The 19,743-nt window shown below is 43.5% G+C and overlaps 2 protein-coding genes and 1 long non-coding RNA gene across 14 annotated transcripts in view; 1 reads left to right on the plus strand and 2 right to left on the minus strand.

The window, feature by feature from the left end:
• Positions 1-9,132, minus strand: part of LOC125711879 (insulin-like growth factor-binding protein 2-A) — a 14,615-nt gene extending 5,483 nt beyond the window's left edge. The window contains exons 1-4 of one of the 4 annotated variants that reach the window (XM_048984220.1): positions 8,517-9,120; positions 2,974-3,152; positions 2,565-2,705; positions 341-2,261 (exon numbers count right to left, since the gene is read on the minus strand). In XM_048984220.1, coding sequence (XP_048840177.1) covers positions 2,103-2,261; positions 2,565-2,705; positions 2,974-3,152; positions 8,517-8,883 — 846 coding nt within the window. In that variant the 5' untranslated portion in view covers positions 8,884-9,120 and the 3' untranslated portion in view covers positions 341-2,102. Of the gene's footprint in view, positions 1-340; positions 2,262-2,564; positions 2,714-2,972; positions 3,153-8,516 lie in introns of those variants that run through there. The other 3 variants (XM_048983369.1, XM_048982510.1, XM_048981703.1) reach the window with 3 other exon arrangements.
• The window catches only part of LOC125714764 (uncharacterized), a 15,694-nt gene continuing 4,676 nt past the window's right edge, over positions 8,726-19,743 (plus strand). For all 4 annotated transcript variants that reach the window (XR_007384053.1, XR_007383896.1, XR_007383957.1 and 1 more), the window contains exons 1-2: positions 8,726-8,856; positions 12,034-19,119. This is a non-coding gene — a long non-coding RNA (uncharacterized LOC125714764). The remainder of the gene's footprint in view (positions 8,857-12,033; positions 19,120-19,743) is intronic.
• LOC125708012 (anion exchange protein 3-like) overlaps positions 16,983-19,743 on the minus strand; it is a 22,644-nt gene continuing 19,883 nt past the window's right edge. For 4 of the 6 annotated variants that reach the window (XM_048979889.1, XM_048977356.1, XM_048975762.1 and 1 more), the window contains exons 20-22: positions 18,894-19,147; positions 18,441-18,610; positions 16,983-18,219 (exon numbers count right to left, since the gene is read on the minus strand). In XM_048979889.1, the coding sequence (XP_048835846.1) occupies positions 17,950-18,219; positions 18,441-18,610; positions 18,894-19,147 (694 nt within the window). In that variant the 3' untranslated portion in view covers positions 16,983-17,949. The remainder of the gene's footprint in view (positions 18,220-18,440; positions 18,611-18,893; positions 19,148-19,743) is intronic. The other 2 variants (XM_048979031.1, XM_048978184.1) reach the window with 1 other exon arrangement.

The following is a 19,743-nucleotide window of genomic DNA, read 5'->3' on the forward strand; positions in this document are numbered from 1 at the left end:
TCAAGGAGGACACTTTGAGCTACATAAAGTTTTACAAATTGCCTTAAAACTGAAACGCTTCTGTGCTTGGCTCAACAGTTCAGTTCTTCTTATGCTATGACCAGTTTGTTTCCTTAGTTGAAAGACTCACCCAGCTGTTTCACATTAATATTAGTGGCACATGCATGAATATAGGAGACTTAACAATCAGCAAACAGCAAAAACTTAGTAGTTAAGTTAAATCCAGATCCTTTTAATTGAAATGGTAATTTATAAATCCTATCCTACTGCAGCTCAAAGTGTCCTCTCTCACATGGATTATTTGGTCACTGTAATTAAAAACACATAGGACACTAAAGAGTAGAGACGGGGTGTATTTAATGAGAGACTGTATTAAACATAGGTATCTGTAATGCTGTATAACTAAACATGATCTAATACATTAATAAGTCACTTGGTCTTTCATAAGTAAAAAGCATTTTACCCATTTGCATTCAGCCGTAGTACTATGTACAGAACAGCTTTCTAGAGAACACAGAGGCCCCTGCAGGACACATGCAGGACAAACAAGTCTCTCATCATCCTGCAGAGTTTCCTAGTGTCACGCGGATGGATCGGAGAGTTTGCTCACGCCCATGTGGGTCTTAGCCGATAGCTCATAATGTGCGCCTGCAGTGGGATCACTTCAACTAAGAGGTTGTGTCAATAAGGCCACTCCATGGTAACAGTCAAACCGTCAGGTGAAATATCTGCTGATCATAAGCTCGAGCTACACTGGAACGATCACACAATTCAGAGAAGTCAACAGTAACATACTGGAACTGACAGACATGAATGTGAATAGTAAATGGTAAAATACTTGTACTGACAGATGTGACTGGAGCTAACCAATGGACACATACTCATCCTGACATACATGAATGGGGATGGTCAACGATAATCATACTGGTTAGTAGGGATAGTCAATGTAGTAGGAATAGTAAATGATAACATACTGATACTTATAGACACTACTGAAGAACGTCAACAGTAAACATACCGGTAGTGACAGACATGATTGGTGACAGTCAAGGATAACATACCAGTACTGATGGCCATGATTGGGGACAATCATTGGTAATATACCAGCACCGATGAACATGACTGGGTATAGTCAATAGTAACATACTAGTACTGTTGGACATGATTGGGGATAGACAACAACAGCATACTAGTAGGGACTGAAACAACTGGAGATAGTCAACAGTAACACATCAGTACTGAAAAACATGAATGGGGATAGTCAATGGTAACATACTGACACTGAAAGACATGAATGGGGATAGTCAATGGTAACCTACCGGTACTGACAGACACAATAGGGGATAGTCAATGATAGATACTCTGCTATGATAATACTCCTCTGTTAGCCTTGTATTATGTGCATCTGTTACAGAGTTTACTTGTGGGGATACATGGATCACTTGGCTTTAATGTCCAGCCCATCCTGCCTGCAGCTCTAGACCTAAAACTGCATTCAACTTTCTTTTTATAATTAAACTTTCTTTAATTATGATTAATTATAGTATAACTGTTAAATGAACGTACCGTTTTATTCTGTGATGGACAGATACTTTGCCTGCAAAACCTGGATGGGCAATCATTCATAACAGACTGACTGGTTGGTGTATGGCTGGTTGGAGGCATACCTTTGCTAATATATAGGACCAAGCTGGCCTGTGCAGTATGTAGGATATAATTACCCTCAAGCTTTACTGCGGCTGAACAAACATGAAAGGCCCGAGGCTTGAACTAGGACAGCTGAACAAATAGGCCTTGGGATGCCTGAGTTATCAAGACAACAGGATGCAATTATAAAAAGGAGCAAGAAGGAGGGTAATGAGCACACGTCTTCAGTCTGATCAGGCTGCGGACTCCAAGTATCCTAGCTTCTCCTTTCCACTTACCACCACTCATATGTACAGAGAAGAACACAGGAACATGGGGATGAGAAGATAGAGCAGCATACAGTCACAGCTATGCCCACAAAGAGATAGACACACACATCCATTCTTCTTCCACATCCATTGGGACATGCCTAGGCCCCAGTTTCTGGGCTCCTGGAAGTGGGTGAAGCTATTGAGCTATTTTCGCAGGGGTATCGGTGGCTCTGTTTCCAGACCGCCAAGGTACTGGCTGCAGTTGGGGTTGCCCCTCACCATGGGGGAATCCGGGATCTGTCGGCCCGTGTAGGGGTTCACGCACCAGCACTCACCTCTCTGTCCAGCGACTGACATCTTACACTGAATGCAGATGGGGGAGGGGGGAAAATAAGCCTTAGGATAGAGAATGTGGTAAACTGACTCCTGGAGGGGGTGCTCTGCTGATGTAGGTTAATAAAGTGAACTGTCAGACTGAGTACAAAAATTGGTCAAAAAAGTATTAAATGTATAATGAGACACTATCAGCTAAATCCTTGCCACACGACAGTTTAGAGGATCCAGACATGCACGGGGGATATCATTTGAGAATGTACCAAAAACTGTTTCTATGGGGTGCTTCCGCTCCATCCCAGCCCTCTGCCTTCCATGATGTCATAAGCTCACCTGCTTCAAGTTGTACTGCCCCTTTTTGTCACAGTTTGGGATGTGCACCGCATAGAGGTCCTCCAGAGGCCCTCGGGTCTGACTGAAGGGCATCTTGGAGATCCGCTCCAGAGCCTGGTCCAATTCCTGCTGACATTGGGTCTGCCCGGCCCAAAGAAACCCAGATAAAGAAGTTAGGACCAGCTGGATCCCCCCTTGTGTTCTGCTTGTCCTCCAAACACATACACACTTTACAAGTAGCAACCTGATATATGCAGTATACACCACAAGAGGGAACTGTTGTGCCATGCGGGGAAAGAGCTGGCTACAAACAGGCCAGTGTGTCAGGAGGCTAGAAACCATTTACTCTTCACAAAAGAGCCATACCAGACAGGCTGGTTCCAACCTGTAACCAGCAGTGATCACTTACTGGCTTCAGGCAAGGTGATTTGCCATCATCCACTTTGCTCAGTTTCATTTTGCTCTTCATTTCCTGCCTGTGCAGCCACATCGCAGCCTTCTTGGCCCCCCCCCATGGGCTGTCCTTGGGTGGCCTCTTTATGGCAGGTACCTCTGTCTGAGCCCCCTCCATTGGGTCCTGGGCCTGCACTAATGACAAAATCCAGAGCGCACCATCCCACTGTAATCACCCATGAATTACTTGTATAGTCTTTTTATTATTATGTTTAAGCTACAAATTATTTTAAAAAGAGCATCTCAGGCAATGGGAAAATACGAGGTGCCGGGGTACATCTGGGGCTTTGAATGAACAGGAAATGGGGTGCCTTTGGTTCAAGTGCCCATCATACAAGATGCAGAAAAACTATTACATGAGTCAGGATTCTTTACACATTTCAGAGATGCAAAATATTGTGGTCTGACCAGGTTCACCTGTTCTTTAATAAAGACAATCATGTGGCTGCACTTGAACATATACAGATATTAAAGATGGTCGACTGATGCCAAGTACTGTATGGTGGTTCCAGCATCTGAAAAACAGCTACATTCCTTGGATTTTCCTGCACTAGTGTAGGACTGCCGGGATTAGTCGACGTCAACGCTGAAAATGAGTTCTTAAACGCTTCAATTAATTCATTATAACAGATGTTCTCCTTTAATATCATTGAGTAATTATGGGAGTAGCTCAAATTATCACAGAAGAAGAAGGTGGTTTTACCCGGTGCAACATGCGATTGTATACGGCGGTACAAGCGGTATGCGTGAGCACCTAAAGAGAAAACACATAGGCGCTATTCTACAGTAAATAGCCAGAAAAGGCAAAAACCACGGTGTCGTTTCATGTTTATTAAATTACCATTAGTACGGACAGGTTTTGAATATCTTTTGTACTTGTAGCTGCTAAATACTCTCATTATTATAGCCATAAAATTGAAAATGTTTAGATAAAATTTGGGCTTATCCTTCGTTGACGGTACCAGTGTGTGCGTTCGTACGCGTTGGACTTGCAGGGACCAGTCTCGTTGTCGTAAACTAAAACTGAATCAAAAACTGACACTAAATAACAGAAAATAACTCGTGAACTGAAATATAAATGAAAACTTTAATCTGCAGAAAGTATCGTCACACATCAACATCTTTTTACCTTGTTTAACCACAGAATCTCTTACTTTTAAAGATGTTGTGGTTGCTAATTTCTGCCTTCCTTCATCGCGACTTCAATGTTTATCGCTTGTGTCGCAAGTGGCGTATTCCGCTTATTTCATATATTAAGCATGAGGATACGGCAAATTTATACAGATTACTAACTTCTGGGCATCACAATACGCAACTCGTTAATATTTTAGGCATACTACTAATCTGCTTATCAAATTGTGGGCAAAAATAATGTTCATATAGTTGCCAGCATACATTACCTAAAGCGCTGCAATGGCATATATTGGTCGTCAAAATTAAATTAAACGGTCAAGTTGATTTTCTGGAGGAAAATTAATTGTTTAGATTACTCGACCGATCGATAAAATCTATAGAAAAATAGTCGTTAGTGGCAGCCCTACTACAGTGTCTACAGAGGTAGGTGTGATATCAACATAAAAAATATCTAGGCAGCAGAAGTTCATGGGTAAAAAAAATCAGAGGGAGATCATTCAGATGTGTTAAAGCTAACAAAGGCCATAAGTACAAAAAAAAAACAGCTCAGTACTAACACTGAACAAAAAAAAAACAGCTCAGTACTATTGAGGCATACACAAAGTCTCCTTTACAAATACAGATTAAGCAGTGAAGCAGTTCTGAGGCAAAAGGGGGTCCCACTGAGTACTTTGTACCTTACACACCTAATACAGTGGGTCCAACCTGGAGTAGGGGTGCCCAATAAGATAGGTCCTGCCCAGTAATAGCCATGTGTATCTAATAAAGTAGGTCCTACCTGGTACTAAGTAGAGGTGCCCAAGAACGTGGGTCCTATCGGGTACTGTGTAGGAATACCTAATAAAGTAAGTCCTACCCAGTACTGCGTAGATGTACCTAAAGTAGGTCCTACCTGGTACTCAGTAAGGGTACCTATTAAAGTGGGTCCTACCTAGTACTGAGTAGGGATACATAATAAAGTGGGTCCTACCCATCCATCCATCCATTTTCCAAACCGCTTATCCTACTGGGTCACGGGGAAGGAGCCTATCCCGGAAGCTATGCGCACGAGGCAGGGGACAACCCAGGACAGGGGGCCAGCCCATCACAGTGCTGGGTCCTACCCAGTACCTAAAAAAATTGGTCATCCGATTAACAGGAAATATAGTTGAGCAGCTTAAACACAAAGGGGTTTGTGGGGTACAAATGCAGAGGTGGGACAAGATCACAGCGGAATCCCAACATTTGCAGTAAGAGTGGGCTTCATAGTGTCTGGAACTCTCCATCTAGCAAGAATTCATAAACCCAAGATGATCTGAGACAAGATAAAATAGGACAGTCATGTCTGAGACAGCCTGAGAAAGATATTTATACAAATGGGTCCCATAGTCCATTAAAGGCACCTTTCATTCACTGATCACCTTCTTATGTGATAATGAACTGGGATACTGTCTCGGGGGGATATTATTAAACCACTGAGAAAGAGGTGCTACCACTGCTGTGGCCAAAGACCATGACCCAGTGTGTCTGTAGTGTGGTAGTTATTATACAACTCAAAAGAAGGGATGGGTAATTTTTTTAGTTAAAGAAGCGCAGTGTTTTATTTTGTTTGCCAGAACATTCCATAATAATGGCATACACAAGCAGGTTACTCTTGCCTCGTAGTAAGGTGAGTGCCATGTCTCATGGAATCACTTTTGTCTTTGTCGTTGAACTTGAACTGCAGGTTCATATGAAAGTGGACCACAGACTACCTGTGGATATGCCCTCCCTCTGACCAGCATGCCTTGGAAGCACCTTCCCCTCTGATTTGTGTGAGCCCAGATCCAAAAGATAGATAATATTTTCACATAAAGAGGGAGAAGTAGATCTTTATATAAAGCTGTGGAACATCTAACCATTCCTTATCTTGAAGAAGCATCTCGCTTTTACAGTACTCAATAAAAACTGTGTCCTTGACTTTGACATCATATCTGTTCTTGTTTTTGGTTCATTCCAAGGACACATTTGAAGAAAAAGTATGTATAACAATTTCCCTTCTCGGAACTTCTACAAAATAAACACATATTTAAGAAACCAAACATTTTAAGAGACTTTTGTTATGAGTTTTAATTTATTTGAATTTTGCTGGGATGGAGTTAGTGATCACTGACTGCAGTGTTACTGCTTGCCCACTTACGTGCCAGGGTGGGTTTGTCTGTGTCACCCACACCAAGATTATGGCCACAAATGAAATACAGATTTTTCTGAAATTGCACCATGTCTGTGAATGTTTAACTAGCTGTGTCAGAGCAGAGAATGTCTGAAATGCCCTGAAGAGGAAGCTCTGTTTCCTTTTTGCATTCAGGAAAGAGAAATCTGCACATTGTACTATACCCTGTAAATATGAATGACCCTTAGGAGCTGAAAAGCCAGAGGCAACATAAGCGAAGGTAAGTAGTATTTCTCAACCACAGTCTACCGCTAACACTCGCACCTTGTACCAAAGAGCCACTGCACCATAATCTGCTTTTTATTATTACACTAATCTGTCTTGGCTGCTCAAAAGGTGGTTTTCTTCCCAAGATGTCTTGTTATTCTCCTGCGAGGAGATGATGCTCCTTGCAGTTTAAGAAGCCAGTCCCATCTCACAGGATGTGCCTATGAGAAACAGAGGATAAGGATCGTACCTTCACCCTCCCACAGACGCCTTTAGCAGCAAGAGATGATATAAATGGCAGTTTCAAATAGTAAACGAAGGACGTTTTATCAAAATGTGAATCGCTGGCCAAGGATCTACAAGAAAACAAGCTGAACCAGAAACAAGGGCAGCATAGCAACAGCACCGTGAATCACACTCTGGAACGTGGCATGTGCCGACCTCGCCAAAAACCACACCGCAGAACGTCAGCACGGTGGAAAGAGCCCCCCCTTCCTGTGGCCCCACTCTCACAAGTACCTCAAAACATTTTCAAAACACTCCTCTGAATGCAGCCAAAGCCAGCATGTTTGTGCATTGTCCTAGAATCTTGTCAGTAAGGTATTTGCATGGGGGCCAAGGCCCTGACCCTCCACCTCTAAGCCTCTCCATGGCCTTCAACCACCAACCAGCCTGACAACCTCATGATTCTTGGTGGTGAGGAAGGTGCAGCCCACCTGCTGTGGGCTGAGAGGGTGTGGGGTGGTGCTAGCCCATCAGTGTGGTTGGTTTAGAGAAGGCCAGAAGGTATGTAGGATGGTTCAGCAGGTTGGAAGGCTGTACCTGTGATCAGAAGGCTTCTGGTTCACATCATAGGGTTAGCAGAATGGTTTTACTGTTTTTCCCCTAAGCAAGTCACTGATACTCCAATTGACCCAGTCTGTTTTCTGAACCGTACATCACTTTGGATAAAGCATCTGCTAAATAAATAAAAATGAGAGCCTCCATGTGGTTGTGCGGTAAAAAATAAATCACAGGTCTCTTTAAAAAATGTTTCATTTATTGTCCTGCAATGCGCACACTGAAGAAACGCATCAGGCAACACAGTTGCAAAAATGGGTCACAGTTCAAGGTCCACCATACAGATCAATGCCAATCTGTTTTTTTCCAGTTCTGTTCTTTGTTAAGTCCGGTCTCAGCAGGAATCTTGATATTAAAGTCCAAACTACTCCCAAATGAGGACTGCATACACAGGGAGCTTGTTGCTCCTGGACACATCCTTGTTTCTAGGAACAGTGTTATTGCCAAACCCCAAGAGGGAAGTCACATCAGCACTCTGAAGTCTGCAGGCCTTTTACACTGGGGGAAAACGAATGAGTGAACCATCTAACTCCTGGTGGCACAAAACTAAGAGGGCTGGGCATTGGGATACACACATCATGCACCAGATAGTCCAAAAGGAACAGGCGATCCCGTTTACCTTCAGAGGTTTGGCCAGCTGATCCTGTGGTCATGTGATGTCGACACATGTAACAAACGGGTCTGGGGGGGCTACAGGGTGCAAGGGGAGGTTCTCCAGCTTAGTGAGGAGCTTTTTTTTTCTTCAGGAGGTTGGCTAACAACATTTACTTTGTGAGAACGCCATGTATTGCGCTGTGCCGTTTATTTAAACCAGAAAGATCCAGAGTTAATGCGCACTTACATAATATTACGCGACAGAAAGTCAGAGAATAAAGAGCAAAGTGCATTTCTTCCAAGCCCAGCATACTTTCTATGTCACTGAGGTTTATCCTATCCGATACCCCAGCTTAGTGAAAGCAAACGCTTTCCAGCATGCTGAATTTCAATCTGAGACAATAAATCGGCTTCATGTGGAGGTGTGTCATTAAGGTGCCGATCTGCTGTTCGTGCGCAGTTGGAAACCTACAAACGGAATTACCGTTGATGCACATGCCTGTAAGTCCCGATGCGCAGGCGAGCAGACTCACCACTGCTCTCATGGCGCTCCGGACCTCCCGTGGGCTCTGCTTCCACCCTACGTCCGCAGGTCCCCAGCCCTTGCACGAGCTGCTCCAGCGGCAGGTCGGAGCCCGGCTCCGGGTAGCAGCGCAAGCCGCTGGAGCAGCGCGGCGTGTAGACACCACAGAGCTCGCCGAGGCGCCGAGCGCACACGGGGCAGCAGCCGCAGCCTGGCTCCCGCACCACCTCTGCGCAGCTCCCAGTCAGCTCCGGGCACTCCGCCTGGCGCTCGGCGCTGCAGCTGGGGCACCGGAATACCACCTCCCCGGACAGGTCGACCCGACGCACGGCCAGGCTCAGCATTAAGGCGTAAGCGACATGCATGCTCCAGATCATATCTCAGAAACACCGAAAGAGATCTCCGTAGGTTTCAGGTGGAGAAGCGCGACTGTGTGTGCAAACAGGTGAAGTGTGGAGAAAAGCAGCGCGGTCCAGCGACGGGCTGCAGGGTCCTACCATCGGTCATGTTTCCCTCCCATCCTTGCTGGCTAGACCTACTGTAATATGCGATGACGCTCGCGAAAGCTTCTAGGTTTAATGACGACCCTAGTTTCCGTCGAGGTGCAGCAGTGTGTCTGTTTTGTTATTATTATTAAATATTGTAATATTTTCTGCTTATGAAGTTTCTGGAATAGGATAAGCATGTGCTTGCGTGCGAGGCTACGTGATTTTTATCTATTCAGTATCAAATCAAAGTTTATTTATCAAATGCAGAACGGTACAGCATAAGCAGTAGATTTAGGCAGCTCCATCAAATAAAGAAATAAAAATTAAGGAATTAAAAAGATTAAATATTAATAATAGATAGGAAAAACGTGTGTTTTAAAATGTGTCCAGTATTTATTGTTTGGGGTGTCCTCGGGTATCTACATTAATATGAAATATGAATATTTATGCAATATAATAGGTAAGTAAATAATCAACTACTACCACGGAATAGGTAATAATTTAAACACACACAAAAAAAGACAATGTTGTTTGAAATACTTGCCCTCGCAATCGCTACAGAAACCAGAAGTGTGGTTGGGTTGATGCAGCCATTGCCCACCACCCATAGAAAGCATCCGTTACGGTATATCATTACCCCTGATCAAAATCAAAAGTTTGATGATTATTGAATGTTTACGACTATCGCACCATCGTAAAGCATTGGGCATCCGTTTCTGATTTTAAAGGAAAATGGCATTCTGGTCTTGAAATAGAATTATATGCACAATGTATAATTGAATGCATGAAAGATATTAATGAAGATGAGATGATTTAAAGCTTAATTGCTTTGTCCCTGTGTATTCCCTGGCTGTGCACAGGTTGAGTCAGATGAATTACAGTGTGCCGGCTCTTATAGTCCTGAGCATTTACAAATGTGCAGACTCCTAATGAACTTCCCTTACAAGCAGAATGGGCGTGAATGAATCGCCGACTCCATCACAGCTCAGCCAATTGTGCCCTTGAGAGGTAAAGTGGGCTATCCCACATTTTTGACCCCTACCCCCTTTTTATTGAGTATTTTCAATTGGATAAGTTATTAACTAAGTCATACCTACCTATGATATATATATATATATATATATATATATATATATATATATATATATATATATATATATATATATATATATATCAATTGTAGGGTATAGGCATACTGATTTTATATATTTTTTTAATTCAACTTTGGAGCTCATTTTCTCAAAACTTTGTTTTTGTGGGATAGCCCACTTTACCTCTTAAGGGCACAATTATGGATTCTTTTCCCCACTGACCTAGCACTGCAGGGTGCTGGTAAAGCACATGCTTATCTTATTGTATCCAAGCACAAATTAGTATTCTTTGACAGGGATTTCGGAAACTTTCCAGATGAATCCTCATCTCCATCCACCCTGAAAGAGACACGATGGACTGTTCGTTCCTAGATGGCAATCCCACATGGACCCAGTGCTGGGTTAAGTCAACAGCAGCTGGTGTTGGGGTCATGGCACCCCATGCATTTCTACAGATGACTGCAGCATGTCCACGCTATTACTGGATGGTCCTGGAAATCCTGGAATAAATCAAGTTGAAAGTCATGATCAGGGTCAAGTGGAGTTCACGTGCAACCACGCATTTAATTTCAATAATTAGTCTCAAGAATGGTCATGCAGGCAGTGAGGATTTTTTATTTTGCATGGTAAGAATTCCTGCCTTTAGGTAGAGTTGTTGAATTTGGGCTGGATGGGATGACCATTCAATTCCAACATCAGATCTCCTGGGAATAATGTTTGTTGGTTCTTTGCTACCCACAGCTGCCCTTTACCCGTAGCCAGGACCTTCATTTCTTTATTTCTCTCTATGGAGTTTTTGGATCTCCCATGAGATCTACAGCAACCACAGGTCCTCCTCCCTCCAGACCAGGACTAGGACACCATCCTGATGCCTCTTGCCCTGTCTAGCTTCTTAAAGGCTCTGAGATTCTGCTTTGGACAAGTTCACCAGGGCTCCTGAAGGTTCATACGTGGTTTCAACTTTTTCCTGATCTGTACCTTCAGAGCTCTCTGTAATAAAGCCACTTTTCAAGTTTCATATTCATCCATTCAGGAATAAGACTAGCTTTTGTGGGAAACATTTGGCAGCAGCTAAAGGCCTTTGAGAACCAGGACTACACTCCCTCTGGGTTCAGACACCCAGGATGCATCCCTCCAGTGCGTCCATATCAAAGTAGCCTGCAGCACCGGCCATGGCCCTGGGAGGCTCGGTTTCATTTTGGAGTCCCATGTACAGCTGATCTGTGGCTTCTGCCTGACAGATAACAGATGTGTGTCCGCAAGGGTCTGCAAAGTGATTCCAGACAGCCTGTATTTTTGTTCCAGAGCTAACGTTTCCTGCGAGAGGCACTGCATCACAGGGAAGTGGAAAAGTTTACAGGAAACCACCCATGGAAATTTGTCTGGTTACAGTTCTATTAGCATCATATTTTGTTGTGTGTCGCTTAGCAGCTGGATGTGAACGTTTGTAGGCATTCCATTTTATGCAAAGAAATTGGGCATTAAGTTAGTTTCCAATTTCCGTTACCTCACTGAGCCCAGGCGAGGGCGCTCAGGCGTTCATTTAGATAGGCACGCGCTTAGTGCACAGATTCAAACATGTGGTCCCTGTTTAGCTCAGACTGCTGCTTGAAATGCGACAAGCTGGAACAAAAGAATAGGAGCCCAAGAGGAGCTGCGGATGTGGAAAGCCATGGCTTGGTGAGGCAGGAGTGGTGGGATGGAGCTGCTTCAGGATCCACTATGACTGGTTTACATCGTACATACAGTTAGGTCCATATATATTTGGACACTGACATAAGTTTTACTATTTTACCTGTTTACTGAAATATATTCCAATTGAAGTTATACAATAGACATGGACATAAAGTGTAGACTCTCAGATTTCATTTTTGGGGTTTCCACATTCAAATTGGATGAAGGGTTTAGGAGTTTCAGCTCGTTAACATGTGCCACCTTCTTTTTAAAGAGGCCAAAAGTAATTGGACAATCGCAGAATCATTACCATGGTGAAGAGAAATCCCTTCGTAACAGCCAACCAAGTGAACAACACTCTCCAGGACGTGGACATATCAATATCCAAGTCTACCATAAAGAGAAGACTGCATGAAAGCAAATACAGAATGTTCATGCAAGATGCAAGCCACTCATAAGCCTTAAGAACAGAAAGGCTAGATTTGACTATGCAAAAACACATCTAAAAAGCCAGCACAGTTCTGGAACAGCATTCTTTGGACAGATGAAACCAACATCAACCTGTATGAGAATGACGGAAAGTAAAAAGTATGGAGAAGGGCTGGAACAGTTTATGATCCAAAGAACATCGTATCATCTATAAAACATGGTGGAGGCAGTGTGATGGCTTGGGTGTGCATGGCTGCCAGTGGCACTGGGTCTTTAGTGTTTCTTGATGATGTGACACAGGATGGAAGCAGCCGAATGAATGCTGAGGTGTTCAGAGACATCATGTCTGCTCAAATGCAGCCAAATTGATTGGCCGGCGTTTCATAATGCAGATGGACAATGACCCAAAACACACATCAAAAGCAACCCAGGACTTTATTAAAGCAAAGAACTGGAATATTCTCTAATGACCAGGTCAGTCACCTGATCTGAACCCCATTGAGTATGCATTTCACTTACTAAAGACTAAACTACAGACAGAAAGACCCTCAAACAAACAGCAACTGAAAGCTGCTGCAGTAAAGGCCTGGCAGAGCATTAAAAAGGAGGAAACCCAGCGTCTGGTCATGTCCATGAGTTCAAGACTTCAGGCAGTCAATGCCTGCAAAGGGTTTTCAACTAAGTATTAGAATTGAATATTTTATTTGCAGTTATATTAATTTGTCCAATTACTTATGAGCTCCTGAAAGGTGGGGATTGTGCAGAAAAATTTCTTTAGTTCCTCACATTTAGTTCCCCACATTTTTATGCAATGTTTTTGTTCTACCCACTGAATTAAAGCTGAAAGTTTAAAAATTATTGTGGTAATGTACAGAACTTAAAAATGGAAAAACTTTGTCTCTGTCCAAATATTTATGGTCCAGACTGTATCTCATGGATATAAGTTTAACCATTTACATCACTTCCAGATGCAACCGGAATGCACAAACATCGGGTCGTTAAAAAAAGGCATGGCTTGCAAATAGTTTATTTTTGGAAGTTAACCAACCCCTCTGCCTTTTAGAATACTATGCCAGTCTCTGAACTATGGGTACAGGGAATGCAAAATTGGCAAATTTTGGTCATGATGTGTAGCCAAACATTAAACTGATATTTGTCAGGGTCAGCAACTGTCCGACCCCGCCCTACGTGTCCCCTACCCATTAAGCCAGCAGGTGTTGCTGGCCATCCTGTCCTCTTCCCTGTTTTCTTGCCCTTCAGCCCCAGTTTGCCTAAATTTCTAGTGTGTTTTCACTGTTCCACAAACTGCTAAATAGGTCAGTGTGGTTCTGATACTGTTCCCTTGTGTTGTGGGTTTGAGGCTGGCTTGAGACCAGTCTCACCTGTTTTGTTTCCTGGATTTTTGTTCTCTATTGTTTATTTTGTGTTTTCTTATTCTCAAGTTTCCCCAGGTTTATTGTGGATATTTCTGTGTATTCTTGTTTCTGGTATTTTCTGGTGGCGTTTCCCCTAGTACTTGCTGTAGATTTTTGCTTTGTAGATGTTTGTTAATTCTCTTAGTTTTCTGTGTTCTTAGGATTATTCTGTCCACCTGTTTCTCATTGCTCCTTTGTCTCCCTTGATTGGTTCATTGATTAAGTTACACTTGTTCCCTGTTTTCCCTAGATGTTGGTGTATATAAGTGCCTTCCCTCACTCTGCGCTTTAGTCTGCCATTGTCATGGTGAAATGTTGCCATGTGCTTTGGTCCTTGTACCTGGTTCCCAGTTCTGCTGTCTGTGTTGCTCTGCTCCTTAGTTGTTTTTCCCTTATGGATTTTGTAGCTTGTTTTACTTTTAAGTTCTGTTATAATTTTATGAGCCCTCGTGGTCCTTTATTTTCTGTGATTCCCAGTGTTCTGTACTACAAAACCGCTTATTGTTTTTAAGTTGCAAGTAGATCATCACATCTCTTCCTGCTCGTACTATGCCCTGAATCTGTAACAGATATTATTTTGCAACTCTGGTGTTAACATGTGGTTTCCTGACACTCGCTATAATCTGAATTATGTATCTATGGTGCAGTTATAGGGTGTGGTCTCTACACACAGCGCACTGTTTCTGCGTCTTCTCAGAAGCTGCCACTGGCTTAAATTAGCCTGTTGGTCTCGCTGGATGTTTTTCTTGTGCAGTACAAATGTCCCATCAGGCTAGTAATGGGGGGAGGGTTTCATATTAATATTGGAATAGGGAAAAGAATAGAACTTACAGTTTTGCTCAACACACATTATCAGCTGGGATCAAATGACGACAAAGAACTCAGAAATCTAGAGGCAGAGAGATCAGTGGCATAAGGCTATTTCTTCTGAAACACAGACCAGTATACTAAACTGGTGAATAATGCAGAGCAGCTCAGCTATAAAACCCTTCTGGAAAATTTCAGTAAAATTTCCAGTAGAGAAGGCACATGTTTAGATAATCAATTCCTTCAGTTGTCTGTGTGTGCGTGTATGTGAGAAAGGGAGAGAGAGCCAAATAAGCTGGCTCTCAAACACAGCCTTTGACCCTCCTGAAAGCACTCCCACAGGAAAAACAGCATGTTGGGTAGGTTCCTGCGGATTCTGGCAGTCCTGCTGTGGGCAATACAGGGTCTATCACCAGTATCACCCAGGTTAAGATCCTTTCTTGAGGGAATAGTACTGTTCCCTTGCGGAAGGTGCTTTTGGTTACCATTAACTACTGCACCTAACAGTTATATGACTAACAAAGCATGTAAACACATACGCAGTAACAGGCTGATTTATTTGCTATTGTATTTATTTTTTGCTGGCAATAGAGGTTTTGTCTCATCCAGTTAAACTATTTCTAATGGTGCTGCTCCAGATTGTTAATGGTCCAAAGTTGCTTCAGTCCAGCTTCAGTTACCGTGGAACTATTAACTTACTGGAACAATGTCCCTTGGCTTATTGTGAAGATATTAATTTCCATCACAGTCTCTTACTGTGGTGTTTACTGTATTCATACGCTAATATTCTTGGTTATTTTTGCTGTGTTAATTTGTTTAATATCTAATGGATTTCCATATTTAATTTGTCAACCCAACAACATGGCTGATGTACATGGCTATATAAGCATCATTTAGTGATCTGCAAGGTGTCCTCTGAGGCATAAGCTCCATTTGCTGTGCTCTGTTGTGCTGTTACCAGGGGCAGCATCAAAGCCACCACATGGCCAGTGAAGGGCAGTAAGCAGTGAGCTTTGAAATGGGCTCAGCAGGCCAGTCATTAGCCATGGAGATGCTATACAGCTACTCCTCCACAGTCACAGAAAGGCTTCTTCCTTGGTCTGATATCCCAAAAGCTTCCCATCATCTGGTTCCACTTGAGAGCAAAGCTTCCTTACAAAAACACACATCACACACTAATAAAAAGCGGCCGTTCCCGCTGCCTCCTGTTAAAAAAGGTTATACGGCTAAAGGCTGCTGGGTGGTCTGTACTGCGAGCAAGACTGGGAAATAAAGTAAGTGTCTGGTGTTCTTGTTGAACAGCTTTGCTTTCATCTCCTTGAGAGGTACAGGGAGAGGGGAGACCGAGCTATGGTGGTTTACCATCTTGAGTAATAACTTGGACTCACACCAGAGGTAGCTGGCTTTGTATAGATCCCAGCCCAGTCCCGCAGCACCTGGATCTCCCCATCTCCCCCCGAGCCAACCTGATGTGACCGTAACAAAGGCTTTTGATTTTTTTTCAACAAGGGCTTGAGCTATCCCCATAACTCACATGTCTGCTGCCACCCGCACCATCACTGAAGCTGTGCTGGGACCAGCGACAGTTGATCTGCCTGGGGGTGGCTTGGACTTGCGAAGCCCACCAACCCCCCAGTTTCACACAGTTTCACCATGTTAGTCCTTGGCCCAAGGTGTGTTTCCGGCACCAGCATCATTTCTTAACAACCCTACACTCAAACTATACACTAAAACAAAACGCAAAAAAACTACTCAGCATATTCAGTGGGACGAGAGCCTTACTGCAGTACTAATGGTCCCACCTGTTCACCAATGTCAAGTTCTTATGAAAAACTAGAATGCTGTACAAAACTCACCATCAGGGATTCCACATTACTCTAAGGTACATGTTTCTTTGTTCCTTTACTCTAAAGGATGTTTGTTTGTTCCTTTACTTTGCAAACACCCTATGGAGTGTGGTCCCATTGCTGAATGCAGGTATGGCTTATCTATGTTGCTAGCTCTGATAGACAGGGATCCGTGCAGCACATCTGCAGCCCCTGATCTTGGATGACTTGTGAGATGTCATTCACTCTGGTTCCTGAACCATCAAGTTATCCTGGGGAGATCATTTCATGTTCCACGTCCTGCAATTCAGCTGTAAAAATGACATCGCACTCATTCAGCCAATGTGTTCACCAAAAAACACAGTTTCCTTTTTTTCTGGTAGTTTTTATATCACTGCATCTGGTCCTCAAAAGAAATAACGTGTTTCTTTACTTAATGTCATCGTCAGATGTGATGATTGTGAATGATTTCTTTTAGTGTTGACACTGAAAGATCAAACACGGAATATAAGCGGTATAACTTGAGAAGGGAGCGTCATTGTGCACGACATATGTGGGTGTATCTCATTTAGCTTTCATGACTCACGTCTCATATCAAGGTCACGTTTTAAAGTGATTCTTCTTGAAAAGGAGTGATGGCCCGATTTTAACACATGGCTGAATCCAGAAGCAAGCCGTTTTCCGTCTCGCTGACGGGTGATTCATGCAGTTTGACTGCAACAGAGCAGCTTCACCACAAATCCTGGTGGCGGTGTTATTCTTTAATGTCTACATCCAAAAGCTCCTACATCTTAATTTGTATGTACAATGTAAAATCTGTCATATAAAAAATACCTCCCTATTATACATGCCAGTTTTCTTCAGTGCTTTATCTGGTGGGGGGGGAAAGTGCCCAACCCTCCCTTCTGCCTGCAGGTGAGCTGTAGTCAAATATGCCTGCTGCCATAGTGACTCACACAGAACTTGGAGAAATGCACAAGTCATATGACACACAACCATCGGGTGCATCATCACAATGACCAAAGCCCACGCCAAACACACCAGCACATCGACCAGTGGCTATATGGCTTGGGTTTTCGGTGACCATTAAGGTCGTCACAGATGCAACCCTTGTGACTCGCACCATGTCACCCTCATTGCACATCGCCCAATGTCCCCACAATTTCTTTCAGGAGGATAAGTAAAACAGGAGGAAAAAAAGGTAAACAGACAGGGTACAGAGTGGGCAGGACACACCGGGCCTCCTGGAGGCCTAGCTGACAGCCTGGGATTCTTTGCAGCCATCCAATCACAACTACAACAAGAAAACAGCAACAACAACAACACCAAGAAACAAAAGCTCTCTCACACAAATCTCACATACACAAACACACATGGTCTTCAGGCAGAGTCATTGTCTGTTTGCAACACATTCAGACAGAAACCTACAGTGCGATATACTGTATCACTACTTTGAACCTCTGTATGGGTATTGCACAAGTGTCATTGATTGTTCTCCTCTAGAAATTATTGTTCCTTCTATCAATTGGCCAGCATTAGCATATTGCTTCTTCTGATTGCTATGCTGTTACCGCCCTTGCAGAGCATGTAGTTATACAGGCATATGGAGTTCGTCGTATTCATCCCTGCCGTCTTCGTCGAAGTTGGGGGAGTCCTCGTCAGAGTCCAGCTGAAATCATCCAAATACAGGGACTTAATATGCTACAGGACCATCTAAGTTCCAGTCTGAAGGTGCAGCAAGGCATGATGGGCCAGAGCTGTTTCCATGGTTTCCCAGCAACGTGACAGAAAGCAAGAAGCTCCACCCACCGCTTTGAGCTCCCGCTCCTTGAATATCCGTGTGAGGACTAGGCGACGTAGTGGCACGGTCAGGATAAGGACAAATGGGAAGGCCAGAGATGCCACCGTCGACTTGACTACCCACAGCAGCATGATGCACGTGAGCTGGATGACCGTGAACATGTTCATACGCCAGGTTTTAACCTGCAAATCACGACACAAAGGGATATACACAGACTCTCGCACAGACACCGCATGCAGGGATGCTGTCATGTTCACACCTCCTAAACTACATGGTTCTGCATGACTCCTCTGATTAGGGGGGTTGTTTGTGGATGTGAAAATGGATTGGGCACCACCTAGTGGCTCCTACTATGTACAACACTGTGTAATAAGGTTTGCTGTGTGCTGGTTAGGGACGGCACCTTGGTGACGTAGACATGGTCTGGGTGGTGCTTGGCTGGTGTGACCATCAACATGACACGCTCATACAGTTGGATGCCCGTCAGGGAGGTGACACCCATGTACAGGAAGATGCCGAATATCACAGCCAAGGGGATGTGGCATAGCACGTTGGTCATGACACCAGACATGCCTGAGAGAGAGCAGGAGGGATGGCTTGTCAGGAGATCACATCTCTCAGGAGACTGGAACTGCTCCCTGAAAAGCTGCTTGAAAATGGCTAAATAACAGGGAAATGTTACACGCCTCAAGAGAACATCATCACAGACAAAGGCGATGCTAAGAACACAATCCAACAAGCACTGAAGAGCCCCCTGCAGAATATAAATACATTTTGTTCTGACTGATAGGTCAAACAGACCTTCTTTACTCAAAAGGAACACTAGATGTCAGTATAGTTGAGAGGTAGCACTTACCCATGAGTAGGGCGACAGCCATGCCGGTGAGCCTCTGTTCTTTGACCTCCTGGATGACAGGCCTCTCGCCAGGGGCTGTGGTAGTGCTCATGACTGTGAGGGCATTGACGTGGGTGATGGAGCGAAGAGTGGCAGCTGTGAGCCAGGGCAGGCCGAAGAGTGGGCAGAGCGCCCCCAGCAGGATAATCAGCAGCAGATCCAAGTGGAAACCTGAACCCTTCACCAGGTGACGCTCCTTCTTACTCACAATTAGCCTGGGTTGGGGGAGGTTAGGAGTCAGACTTGGCTTTGACATAACCTTTACAATCCTGAAATAACAGTTAATATTATAATGTAGTTTTAAAGGTACTATCTCTACAGTCATGTTAAAATAACATTTTTTCATCTATGGTCTGTATATATGATGGTGTTCCCATAACATTACAACAGTGCAGAAAAGTTCCTATAATCTGACCACGTCATACAGTAGCATAGCACATGACTCACATGTTTGTGTTGATGCTGGTGCAAACTAACCTACTGCACTGCCTGCCATGTAAAAGTATAGCACATACAATCATTTACAGTACATAATGCTGTATATATACTGGACTTTTTATATTTATTTTAGAATGTACTCATTATACCTTACCACATGTAAGTGCGATACTCCCACTTATGCTTAGTATAGTCATAACTTTGCTTTTAGCATTGTAACAAGAACACTGTAATTATTTTACATCTCAGTCAACAACTGATTTACAGTGCTTGCTTTGTCTTGCATTTTTTATCAAGAATCTAAACAGCAAGCTGAGCAGCTTATAAATATGTTGTATGTTATAAATTTGCATTTCTGGTTTCATTTTTTTAA

Source organism: Brienomyrus brachyistius, chromosome 1 (assembly GCF_023856365.1).
Source record: "Brienomyrus brachyistius isolate T26 chromosome 1, BBRACH_0.4, whole genome shotgun sequence".
NCBI classification, from domain to species: domain Eukaryota; kingdom Metazoa; phylum Chordata; class Actinopteri; order Osteoglossiformes; family Mormyridae; genus Brienomyrus; species Brienomyrus brachyistius.